Source organism: Larimichthys crocea, chromosome XXI, assembly GCF_000972845.2.
Source record: "Larimichthys crocea isolate SSNF chromosome XXI, L_crocea_2.0, whole genome shotgun sequence".
In the NCBI taxonomy this organism is placed as follows: domain Eukaryota; kingdom Metazoa; phylum Chordata; class Actinopteri; family Sciaenidae; genus Larimichthys; species Larimichthys crocea.
The window spans coordinates 19,641,162-19,661,982 of NC_040031.1; the positions used below are offsets into that span (position 1 = coordinate 19,641,162).

Below are 20,821 nucleotides of genomic sequence, written 5' to 3' on the forward strand. Positions count from 1 at the left end.
CAGAGTGTAACAAACAGAGACAGTAGACGTTGTCGCCTGTAACAGCCGGTATTCATAGAGGCTCGTCGAAGACCAGTCACTCGCTCTTTCCTGCTTCAGTACATATGTCACACAGCAGCAGTCCCACCAAAAACCAAACACAGTGCAGAAAATAAATGATTCATGGATCTCTGTGACAACTCTTTCACATTGTAATCATTCACAAGGCAATAGGGTTGTTTTTAATCAGAGGCCCAGATGATGTAACTTTATGATTGTGCATATATTTTGTTGGTGAGTGTGTTCATCTCCTTCCGAATTAATTTACCCAGAGGTTGTTGCTGCAGAAGAAAAACTGGTCCCCCTTTACTGAATAATGATGACCTTGGAGACTTTGAAAATATTCCCCCTGGGCTTTCTGATAAGATGTGTTGTTTTATGCTCTGCTGGTTGGTTATGAAGTTTTGTGGATGCTTTCTGTCGTACTTACATTTGTTTTCTCGTTTTATGTGAAAAACAGGAACGCAAAGAAACAGGAATGAAATAAAGATTGTTGCCACCCAAAAAAAGCTCATCTCATCACATCTCAAATACATGTATCTAATGACCATAGCCACTTTGCAGAGCAAGATTTTATATATGATCAACAGAGATTAAAGTACCTAACAGTATACAGTATATAGTAGAGAAAATTAGCTCCATCGTAACCAGCTATAACGTAATCTGCTTAACTGTTTATGCATCAGTAATATTAATCCAATAATAAAGTATGCAATATAAAACACATTCTGCTGTGTAACTTTTACTATTATAATATTTCTCTATTTCTACTTAAAGCAATACTTTGTAACTTTTGAAAGAACTAATAAAACGTGAAGAATGGCAATGAAATTTAAATGTTTGCTTTTACTTATGTTTGTGTTTCTTGTCTGGAAAAGTCAGTTTTTTATAGAACGGATACATTTGACCACCCAGGTGTGAACGGCAAGGATGGTAGGATGTCAGAATAAATCACTCATTTGCACCAAGGCGGTCTGTCAAAGTGAGTGTGTCTTTGGCTGCCAAGAGCATCCTGACATCAACCATCTCTGCAACCAAAGCTGCTGATTTAAAGCAATTACAATCAGCTGGAGAAGCAGAAATCTGCCCGTTGACATAGTGACAGGTTCTGTTGTTAAAATGCAACACATCAAAGGAAAATCTCCCTCCCACCAACTCTTGGCTTTCATTTCCATCTTTCTGTAGCTCCAGCCAGCTTTTGTAGGCTTTAGGCGCCTTGTGTCCTTCAAGACAAATGAGAAAAGACAACAGGGAATATGCCCTGCTCTCTGCTCTGCATAGATCTGCACAGGAATGCAATGTGTGGACTGATTTATACCCAGTGAGCCTTTTGGCACAGGTGTGCTTGTGTGTGGGAGTCGGCTACAGTGGCAGACTCAGACTGCTTGAGGGGCATAGGCGAAAAAGAATAAAAAGGGAACCAGCTAAGGGATAGGACACTGGTTAGGGTTAGGGTTAGCACTATAGGTGGCACTGATATGTTTTTTCCCACTCGAAGGGCACCCAGAAAGGCACTTCATCACATTTTGACCACTGTAAAGGCACCCTACAGGGCACTTTGTTATGTTGTGTCTATTATAGAGGCATCCAAGAGGGCTTGGATGCAATCGACTGGATTTTTGTAGGTAGGTCAGGTAATTAAATGTGTAATATGCCATGTAGGCCTAATTCATTATCCTAACCATGCTATAAAAGTTTTATCATAGCACTTTTTTCTCACTTCTGAAGATGCACATGCGCAGTCAGCTGTCCCCCCTTCTCGCGCCAACTGATCCCAATCTTAAAACGTGCGAGCAGCCGCAGACAGATGATCCGTGTGTCTGAGAGGACGCATCTGCGGGAACAGCGTGCCTGCGCTGGGAAATGATGCTCATATGTTTTTAAAAATGATGAATCAGAAGTTGGTCAGCTGTTTTGTTTTTTTCTTTTTTGCCACAGACGCTTTTCTCATCTTGACCAATGGGATTATGATGACAAGGTGAAAGTTGGATTTTGTAAATCAGTGCTTCTAACACGCGCTAATCCCCAGGAATTGATTTAAACGGGATCGTAGGAGGGATGTGAGGGATACACAGTTTGACAAGTTTGAAATCAAAGCCCAGAAAAAAACGGACTTCAGCCGAGAGGATGCGCGGAGGTGAGTGGGATGATCGGTGTTTGCATGATTTTAGGGCGTTTGATGAAGTAGTTCATTCTCTGTCTGTGCCTGAGGGTGAGGGAGAGAAGGAAGAGAGGCGGGAGTTTCTCATCTTTGATCATCTTTGCAGACTCCTATGTACTGATATTTTCATGTGCGTGTTTTGCGCAAAATTCACAAAATAATTAGTCATCAAAATCAGGCTTTATGAAGGAATAGCAGTACGTGTAGTTGTTTTTTTTTCACATCTGGTTCCTCGAGATAATTTAAAATACAGGAAAGTAATCTCTGGTGCTGAAGCGACAGCTCCACACTCATGATGCACACTGATATAAAAGTAAAGACACATTTCGCAAGAAAATGATACAGATCCCAATTTTTCTCAAATGGGAAATCTGTTTTCTGTCTTGCATCAGCTTGTGGTGGCTCAGTGCCTGGACAGGAGGATTTGGGCTGTTGTTGCTGCCTCAGTTCCTCCTTCACACACAGAATAAGGTCTCTGGACGTGCTTCAATAGATTCATTCAGTGGAGAAAAAGTCATGTCAGACAGCTGGAGACATTGTGCAGATTGATAGTTTGGCTGCATTTCTATACACTTTCTTTAAGTTGCCATCAGTCGATTGAAAGTTAAAATTCTTTGCAGATGCAAATTTAAGGTTTCCACAAGGTTATCTGCTTTTGACCATTTCAATAATATAAATAAAGCTTTTAGAGGTTCATGTGAGATGCAGATGTCTTGTGCAATACACCAGAACATGTCTCAATAAGGCAAACGTGGATGTATAAATGTCTTGCAGATTGTGGGTGGACGTTCACAGCAACATGCCACTTGAAAAGTCAAAGCAAAATATTAGTGGTTCATCGCTGTTGGGTTAGATGCTCTATTTGGGTCATCTTTTATGTAATAGACACAAATGTGGCACAAGGTGTTATTTCATGATAATTTATCACAAGACATCGGCACAATAACAACAACAAGAAGTCCTATTCTTGTCCACTATGTTACGTATGAACCTCAGTTAAAAAAGGCACCATGAATGTAAAAATAGGAGGAAGAGTTTAGCAAGCAGATGGTGTAAGCAGCGTGTTCTTATTCTTTCCCTGTCAAGCTTTTGAACTCCAGACCCCTGGCCTGTTATGTACATTCAGGGACACAGCACACCAAGACAACAAGCACAGACACATAAATCCTGCTAAGCTCTCTCTCTCTCTCTCTCTCTTGCTTTCCTTTATTCCTTCATTGTATACTTCCTCACATACTGTACTGTCTGCTTCTTTTGCAGTCTGGATATTTATCCTATTCATTGAGGAGGGATTAGCTCTGGCACAAAAGACTAAAGGTAAGATTGATATATTCACTGCATTCCTTGGACAGAGGGATTACACGAAATCAAGACACATATTGTAAGTTAATTAAAGATCAGTGCACGTTTAGTCATACGATTACGTCTCAATTGTCTTTACATTATATTATCAACTGTACAAATAGTTTTTCACGTGTCTCTTGGCTGTCATATTCATACAGATGGAGGTGCGGGATCAAAAGGGATTAAACCCACTCAACGGCCGCAGCATTCTCGTCACTGTGGAAACTGGGTACGAACCCCAGATGGTGGCAGCTTCAGCTCCCCTAACTACCCGCATACATACCCTCCTAACAAGGAGTGCTTGTACGTACTAGAAGGTAACCAGACATGAGCTTTATAATATCACTGCTTGTACTCCATTTTTTGTGATTGTGTATTCTGGTGGAAACTGAAGTGACCCAGAGGAACAAAATAGCACTTATATTTGTGATGAATAAGAATGCAGTCTGTTGTTATTGTTTTCTTTGACAATAACATCGACATTGCACATCATAAACTGAATGCACATAGTGTTAGGATTCTGTTTAAGGATTACAAACAGTATTCTGTTTTTAAGTTTCCCCCTCTATGGTCATTAAGGTACAAAAAAGCTGACAGGGAATAACTTTTTCACCGTGCATTCCTCATTATTTTGCACACCAAAGAATGCATCAAACTTTGTTGTCATTTTTACCCTTTAATTGCTCCTGGGGCCCCCAAAACCACAGCAGTTTCATGTAAAAACATAAACAACACTGAGGAAAATTTGAAAGGAGCAAATATTTTTTTATCACATCTGTGGCTGTAGATGTGACCCAGCGCTCTGTTTCCCTCAGCCCTGCCCCGCCAGAGGATAGAGCTGCAGTTTGATGAGAACTTCTACATCGAGGCCTCATTTGAGTGTCGTTTCGACCACATCGAGGTACGGGATGGCCCTTTCAGTTTCTCGCCAATCATAAATCGCTTCTGTGGCTCAGCCAGTCCTGGACTTGTCCTCTCCAGTGGACGCTTCATGTGGATCCGCTTTTTCAGTGATGAAGAGTTGGAAGGGATTGGCTTCCAGGTCCAGTACAGCTTTACAGCAGGTGAATAAAAGACAGCTGGACAGTTTATTAATCCCCGTATGGCAATGTTCTCACCTGGTACTCACTGAATGTCTGCTTGGATCTAATTCTCTACTGTTGTTCAAAACAAATATCTGAACTTCCACTGATGATGCCTCTGATCATGTGATCTCTCTCTCTCCCAAAGACCCTGAATTTCATCTCCATGTGGGAGGACTCTTAAACCCCATCCCAGGTAGTGCACCTAAACAGCTCAGCCTCTTCAAATAACTGTACATCTTTACCACAAAATGTGAAACAATTTCAGTTTCCTTTCATCATCACCTCTATGTTTTTCTTTCTTTTATTTGCCTCTTACCTTTCATCACTGTGTATGGCACAGATTGTCAGTTTGAGCTGTCTGGACCTGACGGACTGATCCGTTCTAGCCAGGTGGAAGAGGAGTATAAAGTGAAGCCAGACCAGGCAGTGGACTGTATCTGGACGATACGAGCTCCAACAAACAACAGGGTAGAGCATGTGACATGTTTTTTGTAAATACATCATAACAAAATATGCTTATTTTCCTGCCTTTTTTAGTGATAATTGGATTAAGTTGAGCAGAGGGGATATGATTCAGTGGGTCTAAATGTCAGTACAGTACAGTGGTTGAAATTATAATTTTAGCCTCCACATCTGTTGTTATGTGTTTATTCCATATCCTTTATATAAGACATATCATGTGGATCACAAAGATCCTGGATGAATGTGCTTTACGTCTTTTGTTATCAAACATTCATATAAAGCAAAACATATATGTTGTTAATCCAACATAAGCACACAGACAGTAAAGCTGGCTCAAAATGGTTTATATTTGATCCTTTAATGCAGCAATGCCTTCAAACAAGACGTGTGTTCTCATAGTGAAGCAAAACATCCTCAACTGCATTAAAAAATGTGCAAACAAAATGATATCTCTCCTCATTGCTTATTCCAGATTTACCTGCGATTTTTGGAATACCAGATGGAAAACTCAAATGAATGTAAGAAGAACTTTGTGGCTGTTTATGATGGTAGTAATGCCATTGAGGACCTGAAGGTAATATATTTTAAAATATGTGTAATATACAGTATGTTACTCTAGTCTAGACTGTAAAATTAAAGGCCCTTCATCTGATGTACTTTATCTGTATTGTTTTGCATTGTACTCTGAGTTCTGAATTTCTCTCTCCTGTTACACAGTGTTTAACTTTTCTTTCCATGTCATGCATGCATATATATAATATTTGAATCATAAATATGTAGCAACTGTTCTACAGATCTTGGCATCAGTGAGACTACACGTCCAGAACTATAAGATAAAGTGGTAGTGTGGTTTCTTGCAGGCCAAGTTTTGTAGTACAGTAGCTAATGACATCATGCTGGACACTGGAGTGGGAGTCGTGAGGATGTGGGCTGATGAGACAAGCCGTCTCAGCCGTTTCCGGATGCTGTTCACTTCTTTTGCAGACCGTGAGTTTTTCTTCTTTAAGATTATTCTTAACCTCTGTCGTTTTTCATTTCTACCAGTGTCACCTTTGTTTAGTTTCTGCAGCTGTGGCAGAGCATGTACAGTACTGTAGCAGCACCCTCCTATGGTTTCTATTCGATACTGCAGCCTTTTTCAGAGTAAAGCTGTCTTGGTAGCAGTTGTAGAAATACCTTACATTATATAATGTATTAATGATATTATATTGCAAAATGGTACGGTTCAAAATATATAATTCCTTTTATACAACTTTCACAAGAGATGGATGGATTTACTGTTAATGACTTTGGTTGCTTTCTCAGCTTGCGTGCATCACATTGACCTGTGTTTGTGTTTCAGCACCCTGTGCGGGTAGTACATTCTTTTGCCATAGCAACATGTGCATCAACACTTCTCTGGTGTGCAATGGCATACAAAACTGTGTCTTTCCATGGGATGAAAGCAACTGCAAAGGTACTCCTGTTGTGCCAAGGCACTTTGTAATTCTTTTTTTGAAAAACCTCTGTGCTGTTTTATAATGAGTCGTGTCTTGTTGTGTAATGTGATGCATGTCGTATCTTGGTCTGTTGTGGCACATTGAGTCTCCTTGAGGATCTGCGGCTGTAATTCTACAAGACATCTGTGACAAGACACTTTTTCTCAAATGTTCCAACAAGTCTTCTATGTGATTTTTCAGCCTGATACCACAGAGCAGTGCACGTTAGACCATGCAGAGTATCACTTCAAAGTTTCCTCTTGCCAGAAAAATGATGATCTCATCATCTTTAATGTGTTTTCAGCTAAAAGACCTTCATTGCCTTTTGGCTGTTTAGTTAAGCAATGTTGCTGTTAATCAAGACTTTGGCTTTCGGTGGAAGCTCTGAATTGTTCCTGGCAACCAAAGATACAGACTGTCTTGACAGGGGTGGCAACAAGTAAATGATTGATGTACTCTCGGTACCTCTAAATGTCCCTTATATATAATCTCTCTCTGTCACTCTTTTCATATCCATCATTCAGAGAAAAAAAGCAAAGGTGTTTTTCACCAGATCACAAAGACTCATGGGACAGTAATCTGTGTGTCTACGGGAGTGGTGCTACTCCTCCTCATCATCTCCATCCTGGTGCAAATCAAACAGCCACGAAAAAAGGTAATTAAGACAAGACACAGTTAAATACTTAGTATTACAACCGAAATATAGTATAGGAGTGGCTACTTCATCATTATTTTCATAAATTTAAGGTGTTGGTACGTAAGAATAACCTGTTCCAGCGGGGCGACTTCCAGGAGGTGTTTGACCCTCCTCATTATGAACTTTTTACTCTGAGAGACAAGGTTAGTTTGATTACTTTGGTACATTATTGGTTGCACATGGTATTCATTGTTTAAAAATCACAAATGTAACAACTCATCCTTTTTAGGAGATGTCTGGGGACCTTGGGGAGTTATCCGAGGAACTCCAGTCCCTGCAGGCACTCAGAAGATCCTCATCAGCCTCACGCTGCGTTCATGAACACCACTGTGGCTCCCAGGCTTCTGTCAACTCCATCAAAGCCAGTCAAGGTGCACATGGCACAGGCAGGGGATCTATGGAGCTTCCCCCTTTCAGAGGCGACCTTCAGAGCACCTTACCTCCCCTCAGGGACTTGAACAGTAGTCTGCGGAAGAAGAGCTGGCCTAGTATGAAACCAGGACGAGCACAGTGCCATAACAGTATGGGGGAGAGAGCAGTGGGGCGGCAGGACAGAGTGATGGAAGAGGATGAAGAGGAGGAGGAACACGGAAGGTATGATGTGTACGTACGCAGAGCAGGAAGCCGAAGTGGGAATTTTGAAATGGCCCAGAAAAGATCCTTGTCCATGGACTTCTGAAAAGAAAAGATTGACAGCAAGAACTTTTCAATCAGTGCCACAATTTTGGGGCAGAACTCACAGTTTAACACCACAGAGTGGATGTATCTCAGTGAGGTTAGAAAACACAAGGCACAGTGCTCCAGGAGTTTTTAGAAATTCTGGAAACTGTGCCCGGACGCTGAAACAGCTGATAAGGAGCTGTTATCGTATTTGTGATCAGTGTAAAAGTGAAACAGGTGATTGTATTGTTCTCTGTATCAGTGTATTTTGTTAAATACAAGTAGATTGTTGAAACATGTTTTCAATGAGTGTTTAGATTTTTCAAGAACGTTGTAAGAGGAAGCCTCTCTCTCAGTTTTGGTTTAATCTGTTATTACCTGTATTAAAGAATAAATAGCTACATTTCTGCACTACTGGTTTAAGAAAGGTTTCACCTTACCTTTGTTACAGACTTTTCACCAGATATAAAATAATCATCAGCACTTAAGCTGTGCTCTTTCCCAGGTAGGTGTGCATTTACAGGAATCTTCAATGGTGTGTCACAAAGGTATGCTAGTTGGAATTTACCATATAAAGTGAATTGTCAAATTACTTTATTGTATAATTCAATTATGTTACCACCAAACTGTTTACCACTGCCATACCCCTCATTATAAAACACTAGAAAACTTTGTTTTATTTTCCTTTTTGCCTTTAGGCAATGAATAAAACTCACGAGTGAACGGGTGTTAACTTGTCTAACGCAGAGAACCCAACAAACTGCTTTTATGATGATGACTATGAGGATCAGAAAATTTTGTTTTATGATCACAGTTTTTACAGACCATAAAAGTGTTCGTTTTTTTGAAATTCCCCCAAATGTTTTACTTCCTTCGCAAAGCTTTTTGATCAGTGTGCCAAACTACTTCAATGACCTTGGAGCCTCAGGACAGAACTTATTTTAGAAGACATTTCTAAGCCACAGCCTCGCAGTTAAGTCAGCAAGTCTGTTGGATTCATTCATCATTCAGAAAATTCACTGGGCAGATAATTTATGGAGCAACTATGCATACACACAGACAAGCGCATGAACATGCAGCCTTGTGGCTATAGTGTGGCTGCAGTGTGGTGAGTCCCATCATGCACTTGGTGTTTGACCTTTAAGTATCCGTAAACATAAAATACACATATAAATATGACCAAACAGCTGATAAATAGTGTAAATGGATCACTCATAATGACTTAGAAGGAAAAAGATCATTGAAAAATCTTCCCCAGGTACTAGGTATTCACTGAGTATGGTGCCTTTTTAGTAACACTGTGGTACACAGTCATTATTTTTAGCACACAGATATCCATGAATCTGGGGCACATCAGACAATGCATTGCTCCATGGAAATTAAAATGAGGTCAATAGGCACAGGTGATACAGACTTGATGTCTGTTATATCAGTAAAAATGACTCTATTTGGCTTTGCGATGACAGCCTGGCTTATCATCATAAAAAGATGCTTTCTACTCTTTCCTCAAGTGAATTCATATCAAACACAACAGAGAAAGAAGACAAAAAACATACAGATCTCAGATATGTGTATTTTATTCTCATCTGATTCCATGGTGCAACTGTTAGATTGTTAGAAGCCTTATGTTTTATTGTACGCATCAATCCCATGTGCCTTTGCACAGCCACAGCTGAAAATCAAGTTTACAGTACAGCAGACACATTAGAGACTTGGGTGAACACTTACATAAGTACCAACAGGTTGGTCAGCAGTCTATAAACTATTAACAGAGTTGAACTCAGGGACAGACATATATGCTTTAACATGAGATTTACAATACTATAACCCGAGAGTGTACTGTACTCTCTGTGCCTGTTTGTATCTGTAAACAATCAGACAGCAGCAGACATGCCTTTTAAGTGAGCTCTGTCACAAAACCACACAATATTTTTATGAGATCATGTTCAGAGTTGTACTTACACACAGACATGACAATGCATAAATTGTGTCCCTTCCTCAGTCTGCAATTACTCAGCGCATTCCTCACTGTTCCCATACAGTGTTCTCCACAGACTGTTATGTCATCATAACAGACACGTGCTTCTGAAATGACAATGGCTGAAGAGTGCACAGACAGGTTTTCCACCATTCTTGTCTTGAACTACAGAGCACTAAAAAGATGCTGAATAACAAATCAATAATGAAACAGAAGGATAAAGAGAGCCTTATTAAGGGCCCCTACCCCAGTAGGTCACCAGCTCAAGCCCTCTGCTGCATGTCATCACACCTTTCTCCCAGCATTTCCTGACTCCCCTCAAACAGATCAGAAATGTAAAAAAAAAAAAACAATCTTAAAAAAAAAACATCTTATCGAAAAATATAAATATAAATGACAAAACATAATAAAATATAATTTTTTACCAAAACATATATCACTATGACTTTGTTGCATCCATGCACAAATTCAGCAGCTGGAATGAAATACAGTGCATGGAGTTCATGCTTGTTTCCTTCATCTTTTTTTTTCTTCTATTTCTTTTTTTTATCTTCAGTCTGCAAATGAGAATGTTCTATGTTTCAGTCAAAACTTTCATGAAGTGTGCAGTCAGTCTTCCTCAGGCCAGTGCATTGTTGCAAACAAACAACAGTCAACACTGTCTCTCAGTGTGCAAGTGTGAATCAACACGCCGAGGTCCTGAGTGATTCATCAAAAAAAGCCTGATGGTCGTATGTCACCAGGGGTGTTTTCTCCCCAAGAACAGCCTCCGTGAAGTTGGGCCGACTCCAGGCGTAAACCATACTGTTCAGGAATCCTTGCAAGGACATAGTGACAGCCTGAAATAAATAAAAACAATAATATAACCTGCTGCTCAGATCATAAGATGAAGCATTTAAAAACATATTCTTTTAAAACTTACCTGTATCACCAAAAGGACAAATAGGATGTTCTGCTTAACATCATGGGTAGACAGCAGAATGGGGATGAGAACTACAGCTAGTAGCATAGGACATAGGACATAGGACATAGGACATCAGCCTGATGTTGATTTACATTTTTTTCATTTTTTACTTTTACATTAGCTTTAAATGTGCATGTGCATGCTTGTTGTGTACCTGGCATCCAGCAGAAAAAGATGACCATAACCATATTTCTTGCTGTAGAAATCATTCTTTTCAATCTCCTTCTTGAACGTCCATCTCCCTCCACAGGAAAAAGCCCCTCCTGCTCCTGCTGTCTTTTATACCATTTACCAACCTTATGGTAAATTACCTAAAACAAGAATTAATAAATGATTACAGTCTGCTGTAACTACATTTACAATCATAAGTATGTTTTTATTTACATGCTTAAAGCAATTATACATAACAAAACATGTCCAACTTCCTCCTAATTGAATGTGCTTGGTTTTGACTTACAGAGCACGTCAATATCACTGGTATCACAACGGAGACAAGAAAGACTTGGATGAAAATGTCATGTATTTTCCCCTGGGAAGAAAAAAGAACATGTTACCACAACTGCACATTCCCTTGCATTTATTTTAATGATGAACTACAACAACATTTTGATATAATAAATACACTATGTAGCAACACTAACACTATGAAATACAAATACATTAAAAAAATTAAACATTAACACAATAAAATCTGTGAAATACATGAAGAAAAACAATGATTGTACACATGAAAAGTGTTAGAAATGTATAAAAGTGTTTGATACTCACAGAGCATGAATCGTTGGTGAATTGTTGCAAGAACAAAATGCAACTGAGAAAAAAGAGAAACATCAAAAAGGGTCAAAAACACAGGGGAACAGACTTATTTCACCGCTACTTCTTTGAACACAGTGACTTTGAAGAAAGTTAATCAGGCAGGTTGTATGCTCACCTGCAGTTTTTGATGCTTGATCGGTCACTGGTCGGAAATTGACTAAGCTTATGAACATATGCTAAGTATATCGAAATGGGGATCAACCTGTGATAATAAAGTAACAAACATACAGAATTAAATTAAATGTACACCAGGGATAAGGTTATTAAAGATATAAAATCTGCAAACTCACCACACAATAGCATAGACAGGTAGAGTGACTAGACTCTGTAAATCAGACAGATACGGAGAAAGGAATTAGTGAATAAGTCCTGACTGTTTTTGTGCAAATTGTAATCTACATATGTGTCTCACCTGTCCACCCTCATCCTCTGCGGGTCTTGCTCTCCACCCTTTGACTGCATTCCTCGACTGCCATGCGTAAACCACCACCAGCAGAAATGAAATACAGTAAAATGTCTGGAACAGAATGGACAAATATAAGTGTAAAACATAAAGATGCAACAGGGAAGCAGAAGTGTAACAATGTATATTGTAGAACAATATATATAGCGATGCAAAATGTGGCAATATTCTGCATGAAGCTGATAGAAGGGTAACAATCAGTAAAGACTTCCCATTTTGTTTGCATACAAGAAACACCTTCAGCCTTTACTATTATTAAGAGATTAGATTATTGTTATTATACTACTACTAATATTATTATATTACTATATACTATATTGCTCATTTTAGGTTTGGTGTCACATTTTCATTTCCATCAATTCAGAAATGTAAACAAACACAGTTATTTCTTGATTAAATATTGAACTTTTATATGGCTAAATATTTTCAATATCTGCATTTTGAAAGAAATCCTCATTGTGGACAGTATGAAACTAAGTAACAACTTTTTCCAACATTGCATTCTTTTCTGTTTGCTTTATGTAAAGTCAATATCTACTCTGCTCTTATCTCTTACCACTGTAAGATACAATATGAATTCAGAAAATGTAAAATTTTACTTGCTTTTTACAGAAGCTTTTAAAAAAATTGAAATGATTTTTAGCAAAACATGCCACTTTACATCACAGTCTGAGGAAACAATGTAGAGTCATTTATTACATTACATTACATTGCATTTATCAGACGCTTTTATCCAAAGCGACTTACAGAGGAGGACATAAGCTGAGAAAGGTGTAAAGGAGCACAGAATAGTTGTTAGTTTTGTTAGTTTTGTTAGGCAGGGAAGCATTCTCGAAACAGAAAGGTTTTTACAAGTTTTTTAAAGGTCGAAAGGGATGTTGCTGTTCTAGTAGCCGTTGGTAGGTCATTCCACCATTTGAGGACGACCACAGAGAAGAGTTTAGAGTGACCTCGCTTTGCGAGAGGCGAGGGTACAACTAGACGGTTTGTATGAGCGGAGCGTAACGCCCTGGTCGGGACCAGTATTTATATAACTTAGGACATGGCATAACAAAACTGGCTCCCACATTGCTTTATAGATGCAATATAAGAAACACAAGGATTTGACTTGTTTTACTGCAGGAATAATGTGACATATCTTAGGGAAGTTACTCAGGGAAAACCCTGCATGTGACTGAACAGTGAGAAAGTGGACTCATCTTAAACTCTAAAAATCCATAGATACTTCAGCTGGGAAGTACCAAAATTCAACCTCCTCTGCACCTCTCTCAACTTCCCTGTCTCATTAAAGAAAATTAAACTTCAGACGTGATTTGTTCCCACTATTTTTAAATCATTCACTTGTACTAACAGAATGAAAGTAACAGTTCCTCACCAAAGACAGTGGCAGGCTATACGGGCAGATGGCGTTGCGCACACTGGTACTGGTGTGTACTTTGTTCATGGCACTGGTAGCCATCAGGATCAGAGCAGCCAGGAGATCTGCCAAGGCGAGCTGCACCAGGACGTGCACCTGCAAACAAATACACATCAAGGAAATTGCTTTACTCTAAAATTATAATATGCATAATAAAAGAAAATTCAATAGACTACCTGCTGCTTTTTGTGTCACTAAAACATCCCAAAACACAAAATCTGGCAGTGACATTGTGCAAACCTACACCAACAAGCTATCAAACACTATATGTATTCATTTAACATACAGTGATAGTAATAGTCACAGTAATGACACACATAAAGCCGAAAGTAGACACACACGGAGAGACACATACAACTGGACTCACCTGTTCTTTTAGATGCCTCCATCTAACTATGGAAACCACCAGGACAGAAATACTCCCAATCACGCTGCAAGTAATCAGAAATATGTGAAGTATTAAACACACCATAGATCCTGGCACGAACTGATATCAGCACATTTTTTAATTTTTAATTTTAATAATTTTATTAACTCTAGTTGGTAATCACGTCAACACTAATCCTGGGTCAAAATACGTTTAGTACAGTGTATCTGAGGACGAGATAGGCTTCTGTGTCTAAGGAGACAACTTATCTCAGACTCATGTGACACGTGTGGCATGAAAAGCTGTAAAATGACACACACACATTGAATCATAACCGTCATTTTTCCCCTCTCTCTTATTGTTTAGTTTTCTTTGTCAGAAGCAAAAGAAAGATTCCCAAACAAAGACACAGCAGCAGTGTGACCGAGTTCACTGAAGAAAGTTTGCTACACCTCCTAACAATTAGAAAACTTCCACCACTCTGTTATTGTTAATCTGGTGATAGACTTACTGTACAACTCATTTGAATACATGTTTATATACCACAAACCGGCTGCTATATATAACCTCCTGATACAAATAAATGTTATTTGTTGTTAGTAAGAAGTATGAAGAAGTGTATTACCTGGGAATGAGTGACCCTATGTATACCCAACTGAGAACATCAATCTGGAAAACAGAATTCAAACATCTTAACACAAATGTACCTTTTATTTCCCACCCAACAGTTCTCATGCAAACAAGTTGTTTTTATTATCAATTTACTGCATGCACAGAAAAGTAGTAAGTGTAATGCCTACCAGATGTTCCCACTGTCCACTGTCCATCATGGTAAATATCCAATTTTCTATTCAAAACTCTGTTTGGACACAGCTGAATCAACTGCAAAGACTTTTAAGAGACTGTGTTTTCTTATCCAAGCACACCTCTATAAAAAGTCTGCACCTTGTCACGTGTCAGCTTTCTTGACTCCACCTGCTTGGAGTGTTTGCCTGACGGATTGCTATCAGTGCATTACTTCTTTAGGTAAACCCCAGGTAGACTGGGAATGTTTCTGGTTTTGCCTCCTTCTGTCTTTCAGTCTCTTCGAGCTACATTTTCAATACAGGGAATTTCCACTCAACTATATAGATGTTTGCCCCCCTCTTTATAATTGGAGGGGTCTTTCCTATCAAAATAACGTTTGTTATTATAAGGATATATGGGGATATTTGTTTGCAATGTAAAACTCTCTTCTATAAGCACACACAAACTCATAACTTACCCAGCACAGACAGCAGCTCGCTCCTATTGTGATGAACGTCGGTGTTACACCGACATCTAGTGGCAGTATACATTTCTAGATTAGATTAGATATACTTTATTCTTTCCACCACGGGGAAATTTACTTGTTACAGCAGCAGAGGAAAGTGTAGCATAGACTACAGAATAAAAAAAAAAGTAGAAAAGGCAAAAAAATATCTATAACCTACACAATAAACACGAAAACCTTCAAAACAGACAAGTACTGAGGATAAAAGTGGCATGATATATAAAAAGAGTATTGTAATGTAAAGTGACCATAGTGTAAGAAATATTGCAAAGAAAGTGACCATGATACAAATAAAAAATATTATTGCAAGAGTAGTGACCATAATATAAATAATATTTCTATATTATATATATTTCTTTCACGTGACGTGTGTTCAAAACAACTGTTTTACAAAAATATATTTTAAAAAATCTGTTAAAGAAGTTCAAATTATGACCCAGAGTACATGTTTTTAATACGTTTTAATTCAGCTGCTTTTGTTTTTACACAATATATATATGATGTAAAAACAAAAGCAGCTGAATTAAGACGTATTGAAAACATGTTTGTCGTCATTGTGTCAATAAAGCTGGTTCAAACTGATGACGTCGTGGATTCCACGTTGGCCCGGACGTGGCACTCGGCTGTAGTCCTGAAGTCCTGAAGTCGGTCAGACGGATCCGTGTTCAACTCACTGCTACTTTTCTTTCTTTCTTTTAAAGTCGTGGATTTAAAAAAAACACACGTACTTCTTCCCACAGACTCAAACCTCCACGCTCAGACATGGGGCTCGCCATCTCGTCGGTGTTTAACCAGCTGTTCGGTAAAAAACAAATGAGGATTTTGATGGGTGAGTAACTTTAGCTCGAGCTGAAGCTAACTCGGCTAACGATGAGTTCACAAACAGCTTTTTAAAAAGTATAAAATAAAGACAAAAGCGGAATTAAACACGCTAAAAAAAAGATGAATTTATTTAGTTCTTATTTGTTAAAGTAGTTTACTTACCAAGCGTTAGCTTATGACGTTCTGGTGTGTGTTACAAGTTGGGCAATAAAGTTATGCCGACGAAAAACAGCTTAAATACACAGTATAATAATAATATAAAGTGATTTAAAGTCATGTTTTTACGTTATAGCAGCTTTATTTAGCTGTGTGTTGTCACGTGTTCCTTAACCAAATAACCTGAATTCCATCCTAACGAGAGCTTACATTAATCTAGAGAAGTTAACCCTTTATTCATAATTAACTTTTATTATTAGTTAACACGACGGATCACAGTGGCCTTTACTGTTTTCTGCTGTCCTCCATATGCCTGCTCATGTTGCGTTAATGTTCCGCCCTGTTTCCGCATAGTCATGTACTTTAATTTGGGATTGATCTGTTCACCATCATCCCCCCTCAGCCTAATTCATAAAATGGCTCAGTGAACATGATTCGCCTTTACAAGTTGCATGTGCTCTGTTTCTTATCTGCGGTCTGATTAGATCTGTAGAAAAAGAAGTTTACAACAGGCTGTTATTAAAGCTCTGACTTATCTGTCCTCTTCTAACATATGTTGATTTTAATTTTCCCTCTAGTTGGGCTGGACGCTGCCGGAAAAACCACTATCTTGTACAAATTGAAGCTCGGTGAAGTTGTAACCACCATCCCAACCATTGGTAAGACACAAACAAGCAGTTGATTTTAAGTTATGTTGCTATTGATTGTCCGCTGAGTACCCTGATCCATTGGACTTGGTGCGGTGTTTATGATCTGTTCCCTCTTTCCCCTGTATAGGTTTCAACGTGGAGACGGTAGAATATAAAAATATCAGTTTCACTGTATGGGATGTGGGTGGCCAGGACAAGATCAGACCCCTCTGGAGACATTACTTCCAGAACACACAGGTATGAATGTGAAGCACATATTTATTAGAATAAAAGCAGCACAAAGTGAAGAGATGGATAGAACTGGTGCTGAATGTAATCATAATGCTCAAATTTCTACTTTACACTCCTTCATTTTATAAATAGTTTTATTGATCTGAATGAAAAATGCATTTTTTTTTACATACACAAATCAATCCTTTATGATAAACTGGTAACATTGCATCTCCAAATGTTTTTTTCTTTCCCAACAAATTTACTAGTTGTTGGATCTTGGATGATATTCAGTAATATTCTGTACATGAACTTAAATTAAACAGAAAAAAAAAAAGTTGAATTTTAATATATTTTCTATATTTTCACAATAATTGTTTTTTTGTCAAAAATAAAAGTTCAGTGTCACATAGTTTCCCAAAATCCAAGCTGACCTCTTCAAATGCCCAAACCTAAAGATATGCAGTTTACAATCTCCGACAACTAATGAAAGCAGCAAATATTCAGATTGGAGAGGCTAGAACCAGATATATTTTTTCATTTAAAAAATGACAAATTGAAACCTAGTTGCTGTTTCATTTTCTCTCATGAATTATTCAGCAACCCATTGCAGTGCTAAAATGAAATCGGTTCAAAGAGAAACTCTAACCACTTCAGTTCTGTCTTTTTGTTTGTTTTCATCCAGGGCCTCATCTTTGTAGTGGACAGTAATGACAGAGAACGAGTGGCAGAGTCTGCAGATGAGCTCCAGAAGATGGTGAGTATCAGAAGGGACAGTACTGCAAGAATAATAATTCATAATTTGACGTTATTGTATTGACATGCGGAGTAGCTGAAACTGACTTGGAGTTGTTTCAGTATGATGTTCAGTCAGAACAAATGATATTATTGTTCCTCTTTCCTGACTCCTCAAATGTGGAATGACATTTCCACGTCACTTACAACAGCGGAGCCGCATTATGTCTTCAGTTTAAGCTGAACCCTTATCTTTGCTGACGTACTTCATATTGTGCCCGCTGGACTTGCTGTCTGTATTATTTGCATCGCGGATCATAATATCAGCCCTACACTGGACAATGATCCTTCACACCACTGAGCTCAAACTAAAACCTGTGTCTATTTGTTCATGCTTCGGGGGAATATAAATGTGTCTGTACATCCTAAAAGAACAGGATCTCTTTATGTGTGTATTGCATGGTTAACCCATTAAATTATTCCTCGCGTTACAATTCCCTTGTGCTACGTCGGCGTGGCTGATGCACAGTAACCTGTTGAATGGGTGTTGTCAACTTCCTGATGAGTCATCAAAATAGTTTTAGGTGAGGGCTGGTATACACTCAATGAAATGCCACCCAGGTTTTTTTACACAGGATAATTAATTCACATTGTCTGTATTTATTTTGACTTTGCCATGCCCTTTTTAAATTTTAACTAATGCTGTAGGCCAGTGGTGAATGAGCACTAGAGTCGAAGTTTTGTTAGTAAAATGTGAACAAACACTTTAATCATGACTTGCTGCACCGCTTCTTAAACCATCAGCGATTTTGAAGTTAGTTTATTGTCAATTTCTGCAATACATACACAGACATACTGAGGAATTGAAATTTCGTGACTCTCGGTTTACCTGACAACAGAGTAAGTTAAACACTAAATAAAAAACAAAACTTAATACAAGTAATATTGAAAGTATTAAAAATATTGAAAAGAAAGTATTAAGGAGAAAAATATAAATATATGCCATGTGCAAAAAAAGTAGCAAAAACAGTAAACTTAAAATATAAATACAAATGCCAAAGACAGTGGAATGCAGTGAGTGAGGTAAAATGTCAGACTGGCTGTGCAAATTGAGCAGTATGTAAACAAGCTTGTATAACTGGTTAAAAATAATCTCAGGAGTATGGACCATACCATATATGACAGGGAAGAGTTTTTTTGGAGCACATATTCTGACTGCGTTTCTAGACAGTTGATGTTTCACAAAAACTGTTTTTCACTGTTTAACATAAAATCTTTAAGCTGATCTAAATCTGTTTTCTGCCCCTCTAGTTGTCAGAGGACGAGTTGAAAGATGCAGCTCTGCTTGTGTTTGCTAACAAACAGGACCTCCCCAACGCTTTAACAGTCAGCGAACTCACAGACAAACTCGGCCTACACTCCCTCCGCAACAAAACTGTAAGTAATCCGAGTAGAAACATGCTTTCTACGGCTACAGTAAGAGTCAAACCTGTTAGCATGCGTTCATATCTAATTTTCACCACATCATCTCTGAACCCGCAGTGGCACATCCAGTCAACCTGTGCCACCCACGGCACTGGGCTGTATGAGGGACTTGACTGGCTATCCCGAGAGTTGTACAAGAAGTAATGAAGGATCAGCTGGACGGAAAAGAGAGAGAGAGAGAAACACCGCAGGACAGGAGAGAAAGCACAGACATTCGATCCATCAACATTTGGTCTCCCAGCACCAATGTTCACAAACAGGACAAGGCTGGTGGACAATATAACCAACTTTGGAAAATTTTAATTTCTCATATGTTTTCCTTTATTACCAATTCTATTTGCATATTATCTCTTTTTACATAGTCTCTTTTTTTTCGTCCTTTTGTTACCAGACTCTTACATGGCAACGGACTGTTAATGCACATTCACTTGCATGAAGAGCAAATGGCCTGTTGGGGAAAGTTCATGAAAATTGGGGGATATGATAATATAACCCTAGAGCTTTGGTAAAGGACAACTTGTAGGCTGCGACAAGCTGTTCATCTCCATAACCCCTTGTGGATATTTGACTCCCTTACAGACCTAACCCTTTGCTCTTCACTGCGATGTCTTCAATCTCATGCCAACTTGTTTCTGTGAAGGCCTGTGGCCCGTAGAATGACATGGTCATTTCATGGTGATTTCGTAGGTAGTTTTTGATCGAAGTGTGGAACCACGTGGCCTCTCAGTAAACTGATCCAAAAAAAAGGAACAATGTGCCTTCTAGTCCCTCTTTTATACAAATCTGAGTGATCCTTTCCTTGTCTCATTCTTAGGCTGTCCCTCCTAAGATGCTTTAGTGACTCTTTTTAAAAACAAAATAATGCAATAAGACACTTCCTTTTGTGTTACAATGTATGCTGTGGTGCAGAAGAACTGCACCAGTGTGTGTGTTGATTCTTTTCTTTGCAATTTGACTTCACTATCAATCAGGATTTCAGCCTGTTTGACAGCATTTGTCCTCATTCCTCTTCCTTCCCTTTTTTTTTTTTTAAAAACCACCATAGAAAAAGGATTTAATACAAATTTCAGTTCTTCTATCCAGTCAGAAAATATTTTTTCGCCATTCAAGAACAGGAAGGAAGTACACTTTTCTGTGTTGACACATGACCAGTGTCAGTACAGCACTGTTCAGTAGCATGGTTTTGTTGTGTTTTGTTTGTTTGTTTGTTTTGTTTTTGGCATTGGCTTAGTGTTGAGTTTATTGTACTGTCTGAAGGCAAATAATGTGTTGTATCACTAATTATTCTACCCCTTGAAACACAAAATCATACCAGCACATTACTTTATTTGTGTATACATTCCAACCTATGCTTGCAGTTGCTGGAGCTGCAACTCTGCCAAAATGATTTGCTAAAAATATTTTACCAAAAAAAAAAAAAAAAAGAAGCTCTGAATAAAGGCAGTGTTTTTTTTAAAAGCAAGAAGCATTGTATATTCATTGTTGAGGATTTGGCAGTTGTCATCTTACCTGGATGTGTG

The 20,821-nt window shown here is 38.5% G+C and overlaps 3 protein-coding genes across 4 annotated transcripts; 2 read left to right on the plus strand and 1 right to left on the minus strand.

Moving 5' to 3' along the window:
* The first annotated feature begins 1,531 nt into the window (after positions 1-1,531).
* neto2b (neuropilin (NRP) and tolloid (TLL)-like 2b) lies at positions 1,532-8,668 on the plus strand. Its single transcript, XM_010729799.3, has 12 exons — positions 1,532-2,176; positions 3,461-3,517; positions 3,703-3,861; positions 4,360-4,608; positions 4,775-4,822; positions 4,970-5,097; positions 5,564-5,665; positions 5,952-6,078; positions 6,434-6,547; positions 7,094-7,224; positions 7,317-7,409; positions 7,496-8,668. The coding sequence occupies exons 1-12, from the start codon at positions 2,167-2,169 to the stop codon at positions 7,943-7,945; spliced, it is 1,668 nt and encodes a 555-aa protein (XP_010728101.3). The 5' UTR covers positions 1,532-2,166; the 3' UTR covers positions 7,946-8,668.
* A 1,126-nt stretch (positions 8,669-9,794) lies between these two features.
* Positions 9,795-15,182, minus strand: si:dkey-30c15.2 (transmembrane protein 116). 2 transcript variants are annotated; one of them, XM_019260011.2, is made up of 12 exons: positions 14,732-15,182; positions 14,557-14,600; positions 13,932-13,995; positions 13,523-13,660; positions 12,097-12,153; positions 11,975-12,009; positions 11,800-11,886; positions 11,637-11,679; positions 11,326-11,397; positions 11,023-11,179; positions 10,827-10,903; positions 9,795-10,743 (listed from the first exon to the last, which is right to left on the minus strand). In XM_019260011.2, exons 1-12 carry the CDS (start codon positions 14,759-14,761, stop codon positions 10,588-10,590), a joined length of 960 nt encoding a protein of 319 aa, XP_019115556.2. In that variant the 5' UTR covers positions 14,762-15,182; the 3' UTR covers positions 9,795-10,587. The 2 variants fall into 2 exon arrangements, with proteins under 2 accessions (XP_019115556.2, XP_010728084.3); XM_010729782.3 differs by having other exon boundaries at positions 12,097-12,201; positions 14,732-15,181.
* A 653-nt stretch (positions 15,183-15,835) lies between these two features.
* On the plus strand, positions 15,836-20,725 carry LOC104918136 (ADP-ribosylation factor 4). The gene is made up of 6 exons (XM_010729783.3): positions 15,836-16,072; positions 16,800-16,880; positions 16,999-17,108; positions 17,767-17,838; positions 19,128-19,253; positions 19,359-20,725. Exons 1-6 carry the CDS (start codon positions 16,006-16,008, stop codon positions 19,443-19,445), a joined length of 543 nt encoding a protein of 180 aa, XP_010728085.1. The 5' UTR covers positions 15,836-16,005; the 3' UTR covers positions 19,446-20,725.
* Positions 20,726-20,821: the final 96 nt, after the last annotated feature.